We start from the raw sequence: 19,823 nt of genomic DNA, 5'->3' as shown, positions 1-19,823 counted from the left end.
AGGTCACCATGGCCAGACAGCTGAGCGTCACCGGCAACTTCGGGGCTGTGCCCGTGGCTGTGGGATGTCCCACTGCACCTGCTGTCCCTCCCAGGAGCTCAGGCCCGCGAGTGCTCGGCGGCGCGTGCTGGGAGCGCACCCACCCACCCACCAGCCCGCTCCCCACAACCCGCGCCAGGCTGCCCGCCCCTCCCGGCCGTGTTGGGGACCCCAGCTCTCCCACCCCGCCGCTGTCGGAGCCCGGTTTCCAGAGGCGGCCGAGGCAGCGGGAGGGGTGGCTGAGTTGTTTCTTTGGAACATGGCGAAACCCCCCACCCATCCTCGTGTGTCCCTCCTCACGCTCTGCTCCCTGCTCGGCCTGTGGTACCGCTTCTCTCTGTGCAGGCCCCGTGCAGCCCACAGGGCAGGGAGCGGCCAGGCCCGAGGAGCCCCCTGGCCTGACAACACTAAGGAGGGGGAGGTGGCGCACGATTGTAGTCCCAGTACTCGGGAGGCTGAGGCAGGAGGTTTTCCACGAGTTTCCTCTGCATAATGAGTTCAGCCTGGACTACAGAGCAAGACCCTGTACCCCGCCCCAACAGAGTGATTTTGTGGGATTATCTGATGCCTTGAGGAGGCAACTTGCCGGTTTTCTTTTAAGCCGGGGTCTCCCAAAGTTGTCCAGGCTGGGCTGGAACTTGAAATCCTCCTGCCTCAGCCTCCTGAGAGGATAGCGGGTGTGACCCTTGCTGGCTTCCTTCTGAATGTTAACTTTTCTTAACCTTTTCTGATAGTTTGGGTAGTGGGAGAATAACTTTTGCTTTTTCTTGACTGTTTTGTTTCTTTTACTATTTTGCTTTAATATCAGTTTTTGCTTTTTCGTTACTATTCTGTGTAGAGAGCATAATTCTGTTTTCTTTTCCTTCATTTTATTTTTACATTAAGTCTTGCTTTTTTACCCAGTTAGTTTGGGTGAAAGTATAGGAGCATTTCCTTTTCCTTTTTTACGTTGTTCTTTGCTTTTTCATTATTATTTTGGGTCGAGACAGGGAATATGAACCATTTTATTTTTCTTTCATATGTTCATATATTTCACTTTTTCTTATTATTTTGGGCACAGGGAGGGAAAACAGTTTTTCATTTTCTGTCTTTACATTAATATTTGATTGATTGACTTTTTTTTTTTGGTACTGGAAATCGAACTCAGGACCTTGCCCTTTTGAGGCAGGTTGATTTTAATTGTCAGTTGGTGTTCATCTTCCTAATGCCAGTTTTTGCTTTTTCATTATTAGTTTGTGTTCTATGAGTGTTAACTTTTGCTTTTTCATTATTGTTTTCCTTCTTTTACTAGTGTTGAATTTTGCTCTCACGATATGGTTTGCCCCTTTTTTGCTAATGTACATATTACGATTTTGCTCTTTCATCCTTAGTCATTTCACTACTTCACGTTCTGTTTTTGTTTTCAGGATTATCTTGTGTTGCTCTAGTTAGTGTTCATATTAGCTTTTTACTTTCTCTGTTACTTTTGTTTCGCACTGGGCTTTGGGGACTGGCTCTCACCACATAGTCCAGGCTGGCCTTGAACTCACTGTGGAGCCCGGGCTGGCCTCAACCTCGCAGGGATCGTCCTGCCTCGGCCTCCCGAGTGCTGGGATGACAGGCGTGCGCCACCTCCCCGCCCGGCTTCTCTGTCCCGGCCCTGGGTGGGCCCTGGGTCCTGCAGACGCAGACGCGGGGGGCACAGCGGGGACCCGGCCGGCCGGGCGACAGCGCTGAGGCCCACGGCGCGTGCAGACGCTGGACGTCTCGGAGCAGCTGGCCCAGGAGCCCAGCAGCTGACGGCGGAACCTGCACTTCGCGCACGTGGTCTACACCACGGCCCTGGCGGAGGTGAGCGCGCGGCAGCGGGGCCTGGGGCTGTTGCACCCGGAGCCCCCGGAGCCCCCGGACCCCCCGGACCCCGGACCTGACCCTGACGCGGCAGTGGGGTCCTCGGGCTGCAGCCCGCGTTCAGGCCGCCGAGGGCTCGCCGCTGAGGGCTCGCTGCCGGCCCTTGTCCCCCTGCGAGCTGAGGGGACCCGGGGTCTCCGGACGCGGCACCTCCTGCCTCATCACCGGCCCTGCGCTGGGCTTCGCTCACGCGCACACGCACGCACACAGGCGTGCAGCCTCGCAGCCCTCCTCTCCCTGTGTCCCCACGCTGTCTGCAGCTCACCCTGCATGTCTGTGACCTCTCCCCATGTCCCCTGGCCTCACTGTGTCCCCATGACCTCTCCCCGTGTCCCCGTGGCCTCTCCCCGTGTCCCCTGGCCTCCCCTGCCTGGCCCCAGGACATGCTCACGGAGATCTCGGAGAGGCTGCAGCAGCACCCGCGCAAGGTGCTGGTCGTGGCCTGCAGGAACTTCAAGGGGCTCGGCGAGGACCTGCACGAGTACCTGGTCACCTGCATCAAGAACATTTTGGGGGCCGCGCTGTGTCCCTGGGGGTGAGTGCAGGGCAGGGTGGCGGCTCGACTGGCAGGGGGGCGCACCTGGGCCTCGGGACCCCATTCCCCGCCCACCACTCCAACTCTGCAGGAGGTCCCCACGCTGCTGCAGCTGTGGGCGAGCGGCCAGCAGGTCCTGCTGTCCTACGAGGATGAGGCCACTGTGGCCCGGCACCCTGAGCTCTGGCCCGGTATCCCCTACTGGTGGGGCGACCAGGTGAAGAGCCAGGCGCTCATCCGCTACCTGGAGACCATGAAGAGCTGCAGCCGGCCAGGTACGGGGGCCAGCAGGGCCCCACACAGACAGCCCGGCCGGCACCACCCCGGTGTGGCTCCCAAACACAGGGACAGCATGCACACAGACATGGGTGTGCACGCACGTGGGGGCATGCACGTTATGCTCACAAGCACAAGCACACAGGAAACACGCCTACCCACGGAAGCACACAGATAATACATGTACTTTCTATAGCCACTCGTACGTGGGCATGCACAGGCGTATGGGACGCACGTTTACAGTACACTGATACCGGTCTGTGTGCACACGTGCATGTCTAGGATCATATGCACAAGACCTGCACACTACTCGATACACAAACACGCATGAGCATGGAAGCATGTGTGACTACACCTGTGTGCATAACACACTTAGGCACCAGTGCATGTGTGTGACACACACTTGTGTGGACCAGACGTGCACTTACACCGATCCCTGTGCACACAAAGGTGTGTATCACATTCACATGCGTGCACACACGCTCGTGTGTCCCGTGCACACCCACATCCTCCATGCAGCAGTGTGGAGGGTAGGACTTCCCGCCCAGGTGCCCACCCGAGGTATGTTTGCAGCTGCGGCATCCCACGAGGGTTTCTCAGACACGTGCACTGCACACACGCGTGCCCGGTTCACCCAGCGCCTCCACTCTGAGGAGACAGAGCCTGCAGGCGTGGGCCCTGCACAGGGGCTGCCCCAGTTCCCCACCTGGCTGCATCTGTCTCCTGCTCTCGAGATCTCCGTTCTTCTGTCCCTCTCTCCTTCCTTCTGTCCCTCTCTCAGTCTTTCAGGGACCAGGACTCTCAGCGCCCGGCCCCGGTCACCTGCATTTCTTACATTGTGGGGTCCACACCGAGGGAACCACTGGACACTGCCAGTCCCCAGTTCCTGGGGCTGCTGGTGTCCGACACGCGAGAGAGCGGGACGTGGACGTCTTGGGACTTTACTGTTCCCCCCCATGGGCCTTGGGACGTCCTTGGCCCCGGCTGGGGCTCACAGGCCACATCTGTGTAACCCGCTCCTCCCATGCAGGGGGCCTGTTTGTGGCGGGCACCAACCTGCCGGAGTCCCTGGGCTACATCCTTGCGCACCCAGCCCAGTCCCCGGCAAAGCTGATGCTGCCTGCGCTGCCATCCCTGAGTGCCTGGGTCCGAGAGCAGAGCCCCAGGCCCGGCCCCAGCTGCACCAACATCATCGCCGCCGGCGACTTCATCGGGGCCAACACCTTCGTCACCGACGTCATTGGCCTCAACAGAAGCTGCTGCAGGGCTGACAGTGCCGGTCGGGTGGGGACGGAGTGGACACAGGGACAGGGACCCCGGCCCCCTCCTACGGCGTCTGCAGCAGGACCCAGGGTGTCCAGGCCGCGGCGACCTGTGACCCAGGTACTGCAGCTCCGAGGGCCGGCTGTGGGGGTCGCAGCGGAACACAGCCCGGGCCCCACGGAGACCCTGCCGGGAAAGCCCACCGACCCGGGGAGCGCACACCGCTGGCCAGCGGGCGTCCTGGGGTAATGTGTCCGCTTTGCTTTTCCCAACTCTCATTTGCTGCTGTTTGGAGACAGGGTCTCGCCATGTACCTCCCTTGAGCGCAGGGAGACCCTCCTGCCTCAGCCTCCCGCATTCAGGACTACAGGTGTTTGCCACCAGGCCTGGCTTCTGAAATGTTATTTTCACTGAACACTTTTTTCTTTGGTACCGGGGATTGAACTCGGGTCCTTGCGCTTGCGCAGCAGGCGGCGAAACCACTGAGCTAAATCCCCGCCCCACGTAACACTTCTCTTTAAAGATCACACAGAATTAAAATTACAGAACAAAGAAAACCAGACTCTGCCGCGGTGTGTTCTCACCACGAGGCCATCGGAGAGGCGTGAGCTTGGCTGTCCTGCATACCGCTCAGCCGTGGGGATGCCGAGCAGAGCCCCCACTGTGGGGACGGTCCTGCTGTCCTGTTCGGGGACCGCTCTGTCTTCCTGGCCGGGACACGGGACCCGGGGTCTCACAGGGCCACCTCGGACTCACGCTGATCCTCCTGCCTCAGCCTCCCGAGTGCTGGGTCACACCACGCCTGGCACAACCAGTTTCCCCTCACACCGGCCACTGACCAGCGGCTGCCAGGAAGTGCGAGGACCGCGGCCACCACACCTGCCTGCTCTGCTGAGGCTGAGTCAGTACAGCTCCCGGCCGGCGTCTACTCTGGGAAGAGCTTCCGGAACTTGGCGTAGGTGACCTTGCTGTTGACCACGGTGACCAGGGCGGCCCCCGCCTCATGGTGGACGATCACGTCCCGCACGGTGGCCTCCTGGTGCAGCCAGCTGGGCACACAGGGAGCGGCGTGAGCCCCGGGCTCAGGCTCCGAGGGCCCTTCTTTTGAGACTGGCGCTTCCTAGGTGGCCCAGCCTGGCCTCGAATTCCCAGGGACCCGCCTGTCTCAGCCTCCCAAGTGGTGCGCTGACAGGCATGTAGGCCTGCCTGCGGGGTCCTGCTCACCTGAGGGGCGGCCTGGCCAGTGGCACACAGAGGGTCAGCGCGCGTCTCCCGGTGCGCTGTGAGGTTGCAGTGCAGCTCCGGCCTCCCGCCTCCACCCTAAGGTCACAGTGAGCCCCACCAGAGACCCCCACTTTAGTACAGACAGTAACTCCTGCTGTGACCTCAGAGCAGAAAGCCTCCAAGAACTCCCTCTGAGCAAGCGTGGGCTCCTGCTGGGACTCAGGATGAGTAACTGAAAGCAGCAAAGCCAAGAGCAAGGGCTCACAGCACTCCTCAGACTCCTCAGTGATTCTGGAGAGCGTGGAAAATCACACAGATGTTTTGTCAGGGCTGCGGGCCTCATTCAGTGGGGTGAAGCTGTTGGTTCAGTCCCACAATGGGAAAAGAAAGCTTTTGCAAGGAAAATACGAACTCTAGGGAATAAATAAGTCTGAGATGAAAGAGAAATGTGACAGTTAAGAAAATAACGTAAAGAAGTAATCCCACAACATATGATGAAAAACAAAACCCTGGAGAAAGGGAGGGAGACAGTCAGACTGATACATAAAAACCCTAAAATTGTACATGTTTACAGGGCACCATGTGATACATAGTTCAACACATAATGGTAATGTTTTAAGCATAGGCTTGTCCTATTCAAGCCCTCTCATTTTTTTGTGTGACTGCACGAAAACAGATTTTCTTTAAAAAAAAAAAAAAGCGCAGAAGTTATGGTGACCAACATAAAGAAAAAACAAACAGAAAAAGTTTTAAAATGTGAAATAGAAAAAATAGCGGAAGAAAAAAATTGAATTGGAGACACAGCACAAAGGGTCAGTGAATAATAGAGTGCTTTTGAAGGTACCTGGTACCTGATATCCAGACAATCCCAGATGATTACCAGATCTCGAGGAATAGAGAACCCCCCATCCAGGATGAAGGGAAGTGACTACTGTCCTCCTCCACTGTCGGGCCGGGTAGTGCCTGCCCTGCCGCTCCTCACTCTTCAGCCACTTTCTGAGGCATTGTGCTGCTGATGGAGAGGAACCCTCACCCCCTGGGCTCCCAGGTCTGCGGAGGTCCCCCCTGTGCAGGGAGCCCCCACAGCAAGGGGTGTGCCCCGGGGTCCCAGGGTGGGAGAGGCTGCTGGGCTCACCCGGCTAGCGAGCAGCACAGGAAAATTGGGGAGCGTAGGGATCTCACAACTTCAGGGGTTTCCCTAAGGATTTTAAAGTGAAACTCTAAAGTGTTAAACTCAAGTATTTTTATAATACAGTGTGAATCAAATAAAGCACATCTGCAAACCATTAGTTTGTGACTCCTTTGAGTCAAAGTCCTGGTGGAAAGGACTGGAGTCATTTCCGGCCCATGATGAGTTAGTTATCCCTCACTAGACATATTTGAAAATCCTGTAGAATGCAGTAAGAACTTTCTGCAAGGTCGGGCTGGTGGTCTTGTCACTGAAAGACATTGCAGATATCAGTCCTGATCACTGTGAACGAAACTTGCTTAACAGAAGTCTTTGTAGGGGTCAGTTTCCGGAGTTCTTGCAAGCCATCAAATCGTTTTCTTTCGCATCTGACTTAAACTTCATTTCTTGGGTTTTTTGTTGTTTGTTTGTTTGTTTGTTTTGGTCCTGGGGAATCGAACTCGGGACCTTGCGCTTGCGAGGCAGGCAAACTTCATTTCTTGACAGCGTTTTCGTCTTCACTAAACTTTTCTTTCAGAATTTGTTGTCATCCATAATGGGATCACCACAAATTACAAAGATCTGAGGAAATTTCTGGTAAGACATTTCCCTGGGCCACGTCTGGATCGAGTGGTCTTGATTTCCCCAGAAACTTCCCAACCAGCTCATTTCTTTCTGCAACAAGTGCAGCAGCGGAGGGAGACTCACCCTCGGCCATGTCACACAGCATCAGCCTCAGCCCCCTGAGCCTTGCGGCTCAGATCCTGCCTAGGGAGAAGCCAGGGCACTCACATTTATCAAGGGCGACTGCAGCGTCAGAGACTCAGAGTAGCATGAATTGGTTTCAGTGAAGTGGCCGCGGGACTCGTATACCAGCTGGAATGCGGGTGGGAAGTCAGACGGTGAGTGTTCCCGATATCGAAAGCTTGTATGGTGTCGGTCAGGATGTGGTCAGTTTGATCCAACATAAGTTATCGTTTTGACTGCTGGTATTTTGCAATATCCAGATTGCTGGCAAGGACAAGTTCCAAAGAAGAATGATCTCAAGGAATACTGAGATGACTCAGAAGCACTTGGCTGTGTGATTCTGGCAAACAGGCTTTTGTCCCTTCCCAGTTGTACTTGTTCTCGCCTTAAGTCAAATCAGAGGGGACCAGAAGGGGTTGGCCAGGCCAGCATTGTGCGGTGACCATTATCTGTCACCTCATGTCCAACCCCATGTTCCAGGAAAGCAAAGGCTACGAGTTTGAGTCGGAAACAGACACGGAGACCATCGCCAAGCTGATCAAATACGTGTTTGACAACAGGGAAACTGAGGACATTACTTTTTCAACACTGGTCGAGAGAGTCATTCAGCAGTTGGTGAGTAACAGGTCCCATTTTTCTAAATCATTCCTTTGTTCCTTCATTTTTCATAAGCATTTATCAGGCCAATTTGCACAAAATACTAAGAATGAAAGTACTGAGGATGAACGATGGCCCCCCCTAAAACGCCTGCCCTTGGGGTGCTACATCCCGTGGAGTAGAGAGTGCTGCGATGTGGGCAGTGACACCCAACAGAAAGGGCCTTGCGGGAGACAGGCAGGGAAAGTTGAGCTGTTTGATTTTAGAAGAGTGCAGACATTCAGCCCAGAGACAGGAGAGGGTTGCGCCTCCGAGGGAGGATTGTGCTTATGACAGTGTACATGGCAGATAGCAGAGCACATGTATCTCCATGCTGAAGGGAATGACCTGAGGGAGAGAGCGAGAGAAACTGGATGTCCCCCAGGGCTAGACCCAGGGAGCAAAGTCCCCTCACACTGAGGAGACTGTCCAAGAGGCGGCCCCTCCCAGGAGGAGAAAGCAGTTTCAGTTGTGCCCATGCCTCCAGATGGCTCCAGGGGTGGGCATCCCTGCTGGGCCCGGTGGGTCTCCCCAAACACATGAGGTTTATGCTGCTCGTCATGAAACTCACAAGTTCTGGTCTTTGCCACTGCAGTGTGCTTCTGTTTTGTTCTCTCCTGTTCTGTCCCTGCACAAGCTGCTCCTACGTTTGGTGCCCCGAGTGACCGACCCCAGGACTACCTGCCAGGAAGAAGGGTCGGGAGACTGCCTGGGCAGCAGGCTGCAGCAGCTGCTCTGTGCAGGACGGGCACCCTTCACCCTTCTCTCCTGTGCTTCCAGGAAGGCACATTTGCATTGGTTTTCAAGAGCTTGCACTACCCAGGAGAAGCGGTAGCCACAAGGTGAGGCCGATTCATTGAGATCTCCATAATAAATAAATGCATGAGATGAAATCACCTGGCTTGAGGCAGGAAGGGAGGGTAGGCCCTTGGGCTAACTGGAAGGCGCTTTGCTGGATCTGAGGCACAACTGTGGCTCAACCCAGAGAAGGCACCCCACCATCTCTGTCACCGGTGGTACTACAGCACCTAATTTTTTAAAAAAGAGAAACCAGAAAGTCGGATTTTTGTGAGAGATCTCCAGATTTTTAGACGTTGACAACAAATTCAAATAAAAAATGAAACTGTACACCAGGGCCAGACCCTGGTTTTGTGGGGCTTGAAGCGTATCCAGTTTTGGAGATGTCCGTCTATGTAAAAGCAGGGAAAATTGTGAACATGGAACTGAGAACCAAAGTGCACATAGATTTAGACTCAGTACTGGAAAGCCCTTGAAGGCTCAGAACCTGCCCTTGAAGGTCTCGACACCTTCATGTCAGAGGCATCCCTGAATCAGCCTGGAGAGCTGGGATCAGACCACATGTCCCTCGGTCCTACCCCCTTCCGTGGTGCCCAGCACCGCTTGAATTCACAGAAGCAGACTAAGTGCCATCCTGCAGTGTTATATTTCATATGCCATCCAGTGTTCACTGAGCACTCAGTGCGTGCAGGTTCCTGGGGACCTGGTGGCACCTGACCCGGTCTCTGCTCTTGGGGACAAGACGGAGAAGGGCAGAGGGTTCTGATGATCTGTGATGGGGCTGGCAGGGCCTGTGCCCCGGGAGCCAGGGGGAGCAGATGCCATCCTAGGGGCAGATAGCAAGAGCATCGTCTTACAGGATAAGACAGCACTCGGTGGGGTGTTGGGGATGGTGGAGGGCAGAGGGGCTCTGGGGGACTTCTGGTCTCAGAGTGTGCCTACAGATGTCTGCCGGGGCCAGGCGTGGAGGACTGCAGGGCACAGCTGGGGTGCACGTGGCCCCTGCAGTTTTCAGGCTGGTAGGGCATGGACACGTGGGAGGAGGATCCACTCTAAAGGGCCATGCTGGGCTGCAGGCTTCCTGCTGAAGCCCAGGGGAGCCAAGGAGAGTGCTCCTGAGGTCCTGGGAGGCTGAGACAGAGGCTGAAGCTGTCCTTCGAAGACTCTGAGAGTGATGGTGCAGGAAATGATACGAATTTAGCATGATTTTTATTTTTCCTAGGACTGAAACTAATTTAACATTTAGAATTTAGTTCCTTCTAATTTTATCACAGGATTACAAACTACTGATTGGCTGCTATTAAATTTAGAAGGCTCTTTTAAAATATGACAATATCTGCTATTACTATTTAAAATGGCTGCAGAAGGCAGCCCGAAGAAGCAATAAAGCTTAATTTTTCTACATTGCCTATTACTTTTGGCTCTGTAGCCTTCTGGACAATCTTTTGGATATCTTGGGAGAATTCTTTGTCTCAAAGTCTCAAGAAACCACAGAGTTCAATGTACAGCAATAAGATTTGGGGGTGCCATTTGCCAAGAAGAGTAGATGAGCATACACTTCCTCACAGGCATTATTGGGAAGGCAGTTGGAGCTAGTTCCCTGTGGACTTGGAACTGTCTCTGATCTGCTTTAGTCACAATAAAAGACTCCAAAATATTCAGGGTCCTCACAGCACCTGTCTCAATGCTACAAACTTTCTACCATACTTCGAGAAGTCAGAAGAGGGATCAAACAGATCACCTCTACTGGAAACCAAGGTCTCTTAGACCTGAGCAAATATTAAGGATCTGCACTGAGTCAGATTAGCAGGCCAAATGCATATATGTGGGTGGATTCAGGTTAATGGACAAGTTGTTCATTAGTTCATTGATCTACATTTGTAGGGAATTGCCTGAGGTAAAATATTGCCCCATTATACTGCGTTAAAATGTCTGATACAGCTCTCATAAATGGTCTTATAAAAACAGTCTTAGTGTGTTTTGAGTTTTTTGCTTATTTGTTTCGGTGCTGGGGATCAAACTTGGCACACTAGGCACATGCTTTACCACTCAGCTCTGACCGTAGCCCTCTGTTCTCTTTTCTGTAAGTTAACATGTGGTGGATAAAAGCTCACACTCCTTAGTAACTATAGGCGTCCCCCTTACCCAGTTTTGCTTTTCAAAATTTCAGTTACCTATGGGCAAGGTTCCGTGAGAAATTCCAGAAATAAGGAATTATAAGTTTAAAATAGCATTTATTATTACAGTGTATTGTTGTGTTATTAGTTACTGTTAGTCTATTAATGTGCCTGATTTATAAATTAAACATCATAGATATTATGTATGTATAGAAAATCTTTGATATATAGGGTTTGCCACTATCCATAGTTTTAGGTATCCACCCAGCAGTCTTAGAACATATCCCACAGAGGAAAGGAGCAACTTTACCTTCCTGGATTCTAAGAATCGGAGGTCTCGAGTATGTGAGCTACAGAAATGATCCTCCCGTTTTATGCACATCCATTATAAATTTTATTTGTATGTTGTCATTTCTAAGGAGAAACAAAGAAGTAGATTTTAAAGGCAAGATGCCATTAAAATTCATGGAATAATACCGTAAACGCATTCACTGGTAGAAGTTGTGGATCGGAAGGGAATACCATAAAGCCCTTCCACTGTGCTCAGAGAGCCAGGTGCTGGCAGGAAGGACACCCAAGTTCTCCCTTGCTCAGCTACAGAAATTCCCCCAAGATCATACCTGGGGAAAACCACTGTCTCTTTCACCTAGTTCATGTTGTATAGGTCAGATTCTAAACTTCATCTATGAAATGTCACTCAGGCAGAGAAAATCACCTGGAAATTGCCTTCAGTAGCCCACAAAGCTGAGTAGTCTTCCATCCACATCTCCAGGGGTCCTGGAATCAGTCCTCCTGCACATATCAAATCCCTGGACGGTCAAGTCCCTTATAAAAATGGTATAGCTTTCCTGTAATCCTAGCTACTGAGTCAGGCCAATCATAGTTCGAGGCTAGACCGGACAACTTAGCAAGAGCCTGTTCTCAAAGTAAAACCTAAAAAGGGCTGGGGAGGTAGCTCAGCGGTGGAGCACTTGATAGCATGTGTGAGGCCCTCTGTTTGGTTCTTAATCCCCGGCGGGGTGGGGGGGGAGGGAGAGAGAATGGAAGGGGAGAAGGAAAAGGAAGGATGAACCACTTGCCCTGAAAAACATAAAAATAAAATGGCATAATATATGCATATAACTTAGACATATCCTCCCATACACTTCAAGTCACTTCTAGATTATTTATCCTAACGAAATGTAAATGTTATAGAAATAGTTGTTATACTTTATAGCTTAGTGAATAATGACCCCCCAAAATCTGTATGTGTTCAATACCAAGGCATTTTTTCCAAATACTTTCAATCTGTATTGGGGTGAGTCTGGAGGCGCCAGCTGAACACTCAGGAGTCGCTAGCTGGGGGCCCAGGAAGCAAGAGAACACCTGAGCTGGGTGAAAGGGGACACAAATGGGAGTCGTTGGCTGCTCCTGGGCATCGAGCGCACCTGCTCTTGCAGACCAGGGCCGATGAAGGTGGAGCGGAGACCCTGTGCTCCTTACACTGTCAGAGTCTGTTCTGATGTAAGCACCCAGCCACTGTGACCCACCTGGGGGTGGGGTGAGTCACCTGTGGGGACTCCTGAGCTGCAGGAGTTTCGAGTCCTGCTAAGCTGGGGACAGGTCCGCAGGCTGTGGGACAGGTGGGTGACACGGTGTTCATGAGCTGCATCACATGCTGGCCTGGGGCCCCTGTCAGAGCCTTGGAACATCTGTGGTCAGGGTGTCCACCCTATGGGGCCCAAACAATTCTCTGCTCCAGGGATAGGGCTGGATTCTGGGACTCCACCTCGGGTGCTAGGAGGACACCCAGGCCGGGGTGTCGGTGGCATGGCTAACGATGCTTGCTTCTCCCTCCAGGAGAGGCAGCCCACTGCTCATCGGAGTGCGCAGCAAATACAAACGCTCCACGGAGCAGATCCCCGTCGTATACAGGACATGTAAGCTTCCCGGGGAAGACCTGAACAGTGAGGGCCAGTGTCTCAGGCTCAGCAGCCGCCCTCTTGCCATTAAAATGCTCTTGCAGTGGTGCTGTGCTCTTGGGGAGCTTTTACATGATTTGGCTGACACAACCAAAGCTAAAAATTGCAAATTTCTCCCACACATATTCAAAGGGGAAATGGGTTCCTTGCCACATGTTATGCAAATGAAGTAGGCTCTGGGGGTTTGCAACTGATTCCTTTATATACTAGGCAATGTTGAGAATGTGAAGAATATCTGTAAAAAGAGGATGAAGAGGCTGGACAGCTCCACCTGCCTTCACGCTGTGGGCGACAAAGCCATGGAATTCTTTGCTTCAGATGCAAGGTAACAAAACCTTTTTGTCTTCCTTTCCTGGGATTATGTAAACAGTAAGTGATTGCCTACCACCGTCTCCCCCGCCCCATGCCAGCGGCGGGCCCTGTACAGGGCAGGCAAGTGCTCTGCCGCGGAGCGGAGCACCATCCCTGGCCCAACCATCTGCTCACCCCATCTGAGCTGTTTTCTCGCACCCGGCACGGCCCAGGCCCCAGTGCCCCTGCTCCCGACCCTCCTGTGGCTGGGCTCTGTGTTTCTGCTGTGGGCCGCCCCGGGGCCACACCCCAGACCCACTGAGCCGCTGTTTGGGACCTTGTGGGAAAATGGAGTGAGTTGTCAACATCTCAGAATTGGGGAGAGTTCACATAAAAACCTGGATTTGCAGCTTCTTCGAAAACCTAACCGATCGGAGCGCCTGGGGCTGTGCTCCCTGCCCTCGCTGTCTGGAGGGCTCCACTTTAGTCTCTAGATGGGGCACAGGCCTCAGTCCTTCCTTCACTGCACCCCGCCTTTGCGTGGTGTCAGACCTGTCCTCAATCAGAGGCCAGAGAGTGAGGGCTTGTACAGTCGGATGTAAAGCTCAAGCTCTCATCGACTCTCAAAAGAACAATTTTTTTCCATCTGCCCCACAAGCACAAGGGCCTGGGTTTGATCCTTGCTACCAAAAAAAAAAAAAAAGAATAATTTTAGAAAACAAAACTCTTTCCTTACATCACACACACACATGCAAGTGAGGAAGGTGTGGGGATGGGAAGGACAGAGTGGGGAAAGGAGAGATACAGAGAGAACGAAGTAAAATACTTTCTTGTTATAAATACAAAGTTGCTGTACATATCAGCATTACCTCCTTCATCCAAGTTTCTTTCCATTCTGTGTGGCTTTTCTCTCCCATCTAACGTCCAGGAGGGTCCTCTTCTGGGCGGGGAGGACTCTGGGCCCGCTCTCCTGGGAAGCAGGGAGAGACAGGAAACCAGACCCAGCTGGCTGAGACCCATTTCAAGAGGCCAGGCCGCATCATCTTCAACACTGAGCGAAGGGCAGCACTTCCCTAACTGTTCCTAAAGCGTCATTTCAGTGAGAAGCGAATACTATTTTACTGATCCCAAGACCCACAATTGTTTTACATACAATTCTTTTTGTATCCATAAGTGTCATCTTGAAATTATAATTTGCTGAAATTTTTATTTCTTAGAAGCATGCAAAATAATTGTGATCTTACACTCAGTGGTACCTAAGTTACAATCAAAGAAATTTGATACTGAAAGAAATATGTTAGATGTTTCAAAATTAGAAAAGGCATGAGTGCCTGGAGGAAGACGAGATGATGATTTGTAGGCATTGTAATGATACACTTGGACTCCAGTGGAAAGGCTGTTAGCACTAACCCTGGCGGCTCGAAGAGGTGAGCGAGTCCTAATCCCCGCAGCCGCTGCTAAACCCTCCACTGCGGGGCAAGGACGGCTGTGCCTGCCTTGTCCCTTGGAGTCCTTACTCGACCAGGCACGGCAGGCTCTCTGCAAGTGTTTGTTAGACAGAAAGCAGTACTACTCACCACAGCTGAAGGAAAATGCTTTAATTACATTTCTTAGAATAATGTTTAATAAAAATAGCTGCAAAAATGTTTGGAGAAGACCACAAAAATTAACACTGAGAAACAAGAAGAAACTCGAATATATGAACAGATTCTACATTCTCATTTCTAACTTTCCTGCAAAAACTAGCAGATCTGAGCTCAGCTGGGCTTAACATTAAAGTTAGGAGAATTAAATTTTAAAATTTAACGAATAAAAAATTAAAAATCTTGATTCTCCCCGATATCTATAAATTCTGAGCTATAATTAAAACCCTCAAGGTTCTTTTGTTTGCTTATGTTTTTTAAAACGTAAAAAAGTGATTCTATAATTGTAGTATATAAACAAGAAAACCTGCTGTTAGTCCATTTTCTGTTGCTGTGACAAAATACTCAAGACGAGGCAGTTTGTAAAACTAGAGACTAATTTAGCTCATGGTTCTGGAGACTGGGACGTCTGAGAGCATGGTATTGGCATCTCTTGCTGCATCAGAAGTTCTCAAAAATTACTGTTTTGTGGGTTGATGAGCACAAGAGCTTTAGACCCAGGGGAGGATGAGGTGTCTTCTAGCTGCCTCTCGACACAGTGGGGGCAGCACGGGGCAAGACAGAGAGTGCACTTGTGTAACAAAACTACTTCCATGGTATCCCATTAAACCCTTCGTCCCTCGTGACCCAGTTGCCTCTTAAAGGTGCCACCTCCAAATACTGTTCATGCACATCTTTTGGGATTACATCTCGTGTGTGTGTCTGGTTCACAGACCCACACCAGGCACCCTCCCTGCCATGCAGACAGCATGTGACGCCCTGGCGGGGCTGGCCTGTGCTCAGGGGCTGTGCGGGGCCTCCTCAGTCGTCACAGCGGACCCCAGGTGAGGGCGCAGAGCTCACCTCCATCCCACGGAGCAGGGGCCCGAGACATCTCGGAGAGCTCCCAGGTTGATAGAGGTGATTTAATCCTCACAGCAGTGATCCTCGTGACTGGATGGTGTTGCCATCTGTTCTGTAAGTTAAAATAGTATATTTCAACCTGCACATGTAAATGTAGACACACATGGATCAAGCATTGCGGCAGGGCAGTGCTACCATGTCAGCAGTGTTATTTCTCAGAGATGTGATCCAGGCCATTCCTGCTTCTTCCTCTGTATTTTTTACTTCCTATACAGTGGGTGTGTATTATTTAACATCTTTTTCTAGTGCAGTGGCTTTCTATCCTTTATCTTGTCCCCTAGAATCTGAGTGGAGATAACTCTTCTTAGAGCCATAGCGCTCTTTAACTTTGTACCAGGGGTTTGCATTTTTTTTAGAGAGGCAGGTGGATGTGGTCCATGGTGGAATGAACCCCCCTCCCCAGTTCCCCAGTACTGCCTTTGTGGGTTTTGTGTGACCTGTGCTGTTGATCATGTGCATTTTTTATGCACCCACTTTTCTAACCCAAATTTATTTTTAAAACTCCTATCACAATCTGAAGGTGTTACGGCTTGTCTAGATCTCCCCCCAAAGCCTCGTGCAGTTATAGGTGGGCCTTTTCAGAGTGGCTGGATCTGGGGTGGGTGATGCTGGGATTGATTCATGGTGCAGTGCTAGGATTAAGGGTGCTGGGATTAACGATGTGAGTGCTGCAGCCTGGGTACAATATAAGGAACAGAAAGAGGCTTGCCGCTTGTCTCTTGTCGCTTGCTTTTGCTGTCTTCTGCCTGCTTTGAACTGTTTCTCCTCTGCCGTGCTTGGAGCCAGCCGATTTTGGACTGAAACCTGTACAACCTGTGAGCTAAATAAACCCTTTCTTCCTTTAACTTTGGGTGTTGGGTATTTTGGCTCAGCAACAAGAAAAAAGCAACTGAGACAGAAGGGAAAAATCTTTACTACTTTTCATTAGTGTAAAGTTATAAAATAAAACACAGTGACCTCATATTTCAGTGAAGAGCATATCTTGTCCCCTTTGGGTCTTGCTCTGTCTGTGTGTATGTGTCTTAAGAAACTGGGTCATTCGGGCTTCCTGCCCTCTGGATTTTTCTGAGTACACCCCCACAGTTTTATTTAACAGAATCTTCTGTCCATTGTGTTTCCTGTAAGTGAGTTTACGTATGTCTACAAGTTTGATCATATTCAATTTTTAATTTAGGTTTGAATCTTATTCTGCAAGATTACATAGTTGGTGGTGTGTCTTCCCTCCAGAAGGCACCTGATGTCTCATTGTCTGTCTTTTTGTACTACGATCGATCAGGGGTTCAAGTATTGTCAGCCTTATCCATCCCTTATAAAACTTTCTCAGCTTTTTACCTTCCAGTTTCATTAGCCATGGATGATCCTTGAATACAACTATTAATAATGAGTTCCTAAAATAATAATTCTAATTCTGTCATTCCTTTTTTTACTGGCTGTATCATTTCTATAAAGAGAAACCTGTTTTAATAACTATGGAGTTATTCTAAAGGTCAGACTGCTTTAAAATGCAAGATAAATGGTTTCTTCTTTCCCTTTAAAATTTCGAATAGTATGTTGGCTCCTGAGCATTCCTCGAAAGATTTGGTTCTTGATTTGAAGAAAAGTTAAGTATAAAAAGACATCCATGAGATTATAGAAGAATTTTGAACTTATTAGATATTTGATGATATCAAGGAATAACTATGAATTTCAGATATGATATGAGTATTCTAGTGGGTTAAAAATATTCCTTGGCTTTTAGAGATATAAGCTAAAATGTTTACAGAAGAAATCATGTAATGTTTCTACGCATCCTTCAATGGGTTAGGGATAGGTTAGGGTTAGGGTGACCCTGACAGCCGAGGGAGAGTGTGGACAGGAGGGGAAGGTTCACCAGAAATTGATCTTTTTAGTGTGCTGTCACTGTCACTCTTAAAATGCCACTGATGCTGACCCCATTCTTGGGAAACAGTAAGTGACTGTGACTGTCCAGAGTGAGGTAATTATGATGCCCTTGTGTCCCTGCAGTGCCATCATAGAACACACCAACAGGGTGATCTTCCTGGAGGATGACGACATCGCCACAGTGGCTGATGGGAAACTCTCCATTCACCGAGTCAAATGCTCGGCTAGTGATGACCCATCTCGAGCCATCCCTACCTTGCAAGTGGAACTGCAGCAAATCATGAAAGGCAGGTGTCCTCTGAGAGTCCATGCAGCAGCCTTGTAAGGGGACACTGTAAGTGTCCCTTGTAAGGGACACTGTCTCCTTCTGCCCATCGTGGCCACCAGGGCAGGACTGCGGGTGGCTTGTGACTTGCCTAACTGAGGAGCTGTGGAGAGCCTGACCTGTACCTCCAAAGAGGAATCTTCTTGGTGTGACCCCCTGCATCACGGCTCCCCGGGATGGTCCCACGGCCCAGCTTTATTTCTTCTCTGAGGACAAGGTCTGCAGTGATGTGGGGGTGAGGACTGTGGACCACATCTCCATGAGCAGAGCCTGTCTCCCTGCACTCACCCTTGCCCCCCCACGGTACCTACCGCCACGGGGTAGCTTGAGTTAAAGTTGTTTTTTGGTACCAGGGATCGAACTCGGGTCCTTGCCGCCTGCACAGCAGGCGGCGAAACCACTGAGCTAAATCCCCGGCCCACTGAGTAAAGTTTTAAGAACATGAATCAGACCCTGTTGTCATCTTGCTGCTTCCCACTGAAACTTAGCACAGAACCCAAACCCCCTGCTACAGCACACAGCCCACCCCGCAGGCCGAAGCCCAGCCCCACCCACTCAGCCCTTTCCCCACTGTGCCTTGCCCTCCTGGCAGGCCTGGCTCTCTCGCCGGCCCACCTGGTGGTTCTTGCAGCTCTTGTTCTAATCATAGAACATTACGACCTCCAGCTCATCCGGAGCTCCCCTGAAACACAACCCTCAGAGCACCCGAGGGTCTGATCCTTCAAACACCAAGGCCCCTCCTGAGCCCTGCTGTCCCGCTTCCTCACAGATTCCTTTTCCCTCACTTCACTGTGCTGTGTCCAGCTCTGTCCCAGGCGGCAGACGTGAGAGAAGGTGGCTGCCAGGTCCAGATCACTCATGCTATGCCTCAGATGGGCCTGAACCCCTGCAGCCAAACTGTCTCTGTAATGGCCATCTAGTCCCGTTCAGATCGAGGCCTGGAAATGCGCGCAGCAGGCTGGATAAAGTGTGTCTCTGTTGTTGAAGCTGGGAGGGTATTTATTATGAGGACATTGCCAGGTTGGGGCCTGTATCTCAACTGTAGAGCACTTACCCAGCATGCCAAAGGCCCTGAGTTCAGCCCTGGGGTTGGGGACTTGCTAAAGGGAGCATGGACCAAGAGGACCAGGCCCACTATTTGTTCCTTCCACGCCTCACGTAAATCCCTGCCTTCCTTTAGCTGCAGGCCCTCAGGTGTACACTGCAGATGGTCCTTATGTCCAACCTGTTACTGACCTGTCCCAGGGAGCATCAAGCAGAGCATTACCTGGAGATGCCCTTGAAATCTGTGATGGCTTTACAGGTCTCCCTATCACTATAATGATTTTTCTTCCTGGATAAAAGTTAAGCACTTGGAAATGAAACTAAATTAAAACTAACCCACCCCGTTGATGTTTGTTTGACCAGGTAACTTCAGTGCATTTATGCAGAAGGAGATCTTTGAACAGCCAGAATCCGTTTTCAATACCGTGAGAGGCCGAGTGAACTTTGAGACCAACACAGGTAATCCCAAAACTCGTCAGGATCCGCCTGGGCTGCACCCTGTGAGTGAGCAGCCACGGTGTAGACCCAGCCCTGACACGGCCTTGTGTGTCCTGTAGAGCTCTCTGGGCGGCTTAAAAGGACCACTTGAAGGAGATTCGATGATGCCGAAGGCTCATCGTGATTGGCTGTGGCACCAGCTACCACGCCCGCTGTGGCTGTATGTGCGCCACACTGGGTCCGGGGCAGTGCTGGGATTAGCGTCCTGAGTGCTGTCACACACTGGCCTCTGAATGCCGCACAGTGCTCGCACCCATAGCCGCCAAGCCAGCCCAGAAGTGGCGCCAACATTTCCTCTGCAAGCCTCTCCCACTGGGACAGCAAGGCACTGTTGCACCTGGTGGGGGGTGACTGAGGGGCAGGGGCCTGGTCGTGGTAATGACTCTCCGCCTCTCTTTGGGCCTTGCCCTGGCTCCAGCAAAGCATGCAGAAGAGAGGGGCTCTCTGTGAGTGACGCTGTCACAGGGAGCGCATCTCTCAGGCATCTGGTAGGGGACCTTTCTCAGCACATGGTATGCAGACAAGCTGTGATGCCTTTACAGTGCCCGCCACCAGGTCCTGCCCTGTGCTCTCTGCCTGTGCCC

At 51.3% G+C, this 19,823-nt stretch overlaps 2 protein-coding genes across 2 annotated transcripts in view; both read left to right on the top strand.

Annotated features, from left to right (window-relative positions):
• LOC147820460 (uncharacterized) overlaps window positions 1-1,564 on the top strand; it is a 38,563-nt gene extending 36,999 nt beyond the window's left edge. The window contains exon 4 of the mRNA XM_087204194.1: window positions 3-1,564. Within this exon, the coding sequence (XP_087060320.1) occupies window positions 3-532 (530 nt within the window). The 3' untranslated portion in view covers window positions 533-1,564. The remainder of the gene's footprint in view (window positions 1-2) is intronic.
• Window positions 1,564-17,847, top strand: LOC147820459 (glutamine--fructose-6-phosphate aminotransferase [isomerizing] 2-like). The gene is made up of 9 exons (XM_087204193.1): window positions 1,564-1,869; window positions 2,310-2,464; window positions 2,556-2,739; window positions 6,934-6,992; window positions 7,623-7,757; window positions 8,559-8,620; window positions 12,533-12,612; window positions 12,865-12,979; window positions 17,496-17,847. The coding sequence occupies exons 3-9, from the start codon at window positions 2,718-2,720 to the stop codon at window positions 17,695-17,697; spliced, it is 675 nt and encodes a 224-aa protein (XP_087060319.1). The 5' UTR covers window positions 1,564-1,869; window positions 2,310-2,464; window positions 2,556-2,717; the 3' UTR covers window positions 17,698-17,847.
• The last annotated feature ends 1,976 nt before the right edge of the window (window positions 17,848-19,823 follow it).

Source organism: Heterocephalus glaber, unplaced genomic scaffold (assembly GCF_053883595.1).
Source record: "Heterocephalus glaber isolate CG9 unplaced genomic scaffold, H.glaber_assembly_v1.0 deba00001897, whole genome shotgun sequence".
NCBI lineage: Eukaryota > Metazoa > Chordata > Mammalia > Rodentia > Bathyergidae > Heterocephalus > Heterocephalus glaber.
The sequence above is the reverse complement of the archived record's forward strand: the minus strand, read 5'-3'. Positions and strand labels throughout refer to the sequence as shown.

Bases quoted from the DNA above. Each gene is read 5' to 3' on its own strand.
- LOC147820459 (XM_087204193.1), top strand. From the start codon at position 2,718: ATGAAGAGCTGCAGCCGGCCAG. The intron at 6,993-7,622 runs GTAAGACATTTC...CCCATGTTCCAG, and splicing joins AAGATCTGAGGAAATTTCTG to GAAAGCAAAGGCTACGAGTT. The intron at 12,980-17,495 runs GTAACAAAACCT...GTGTCCCTGCAG, and splicing joins TTCTTTGCTTCAGATGCAAG to TGCCATCATAGAACACACCA.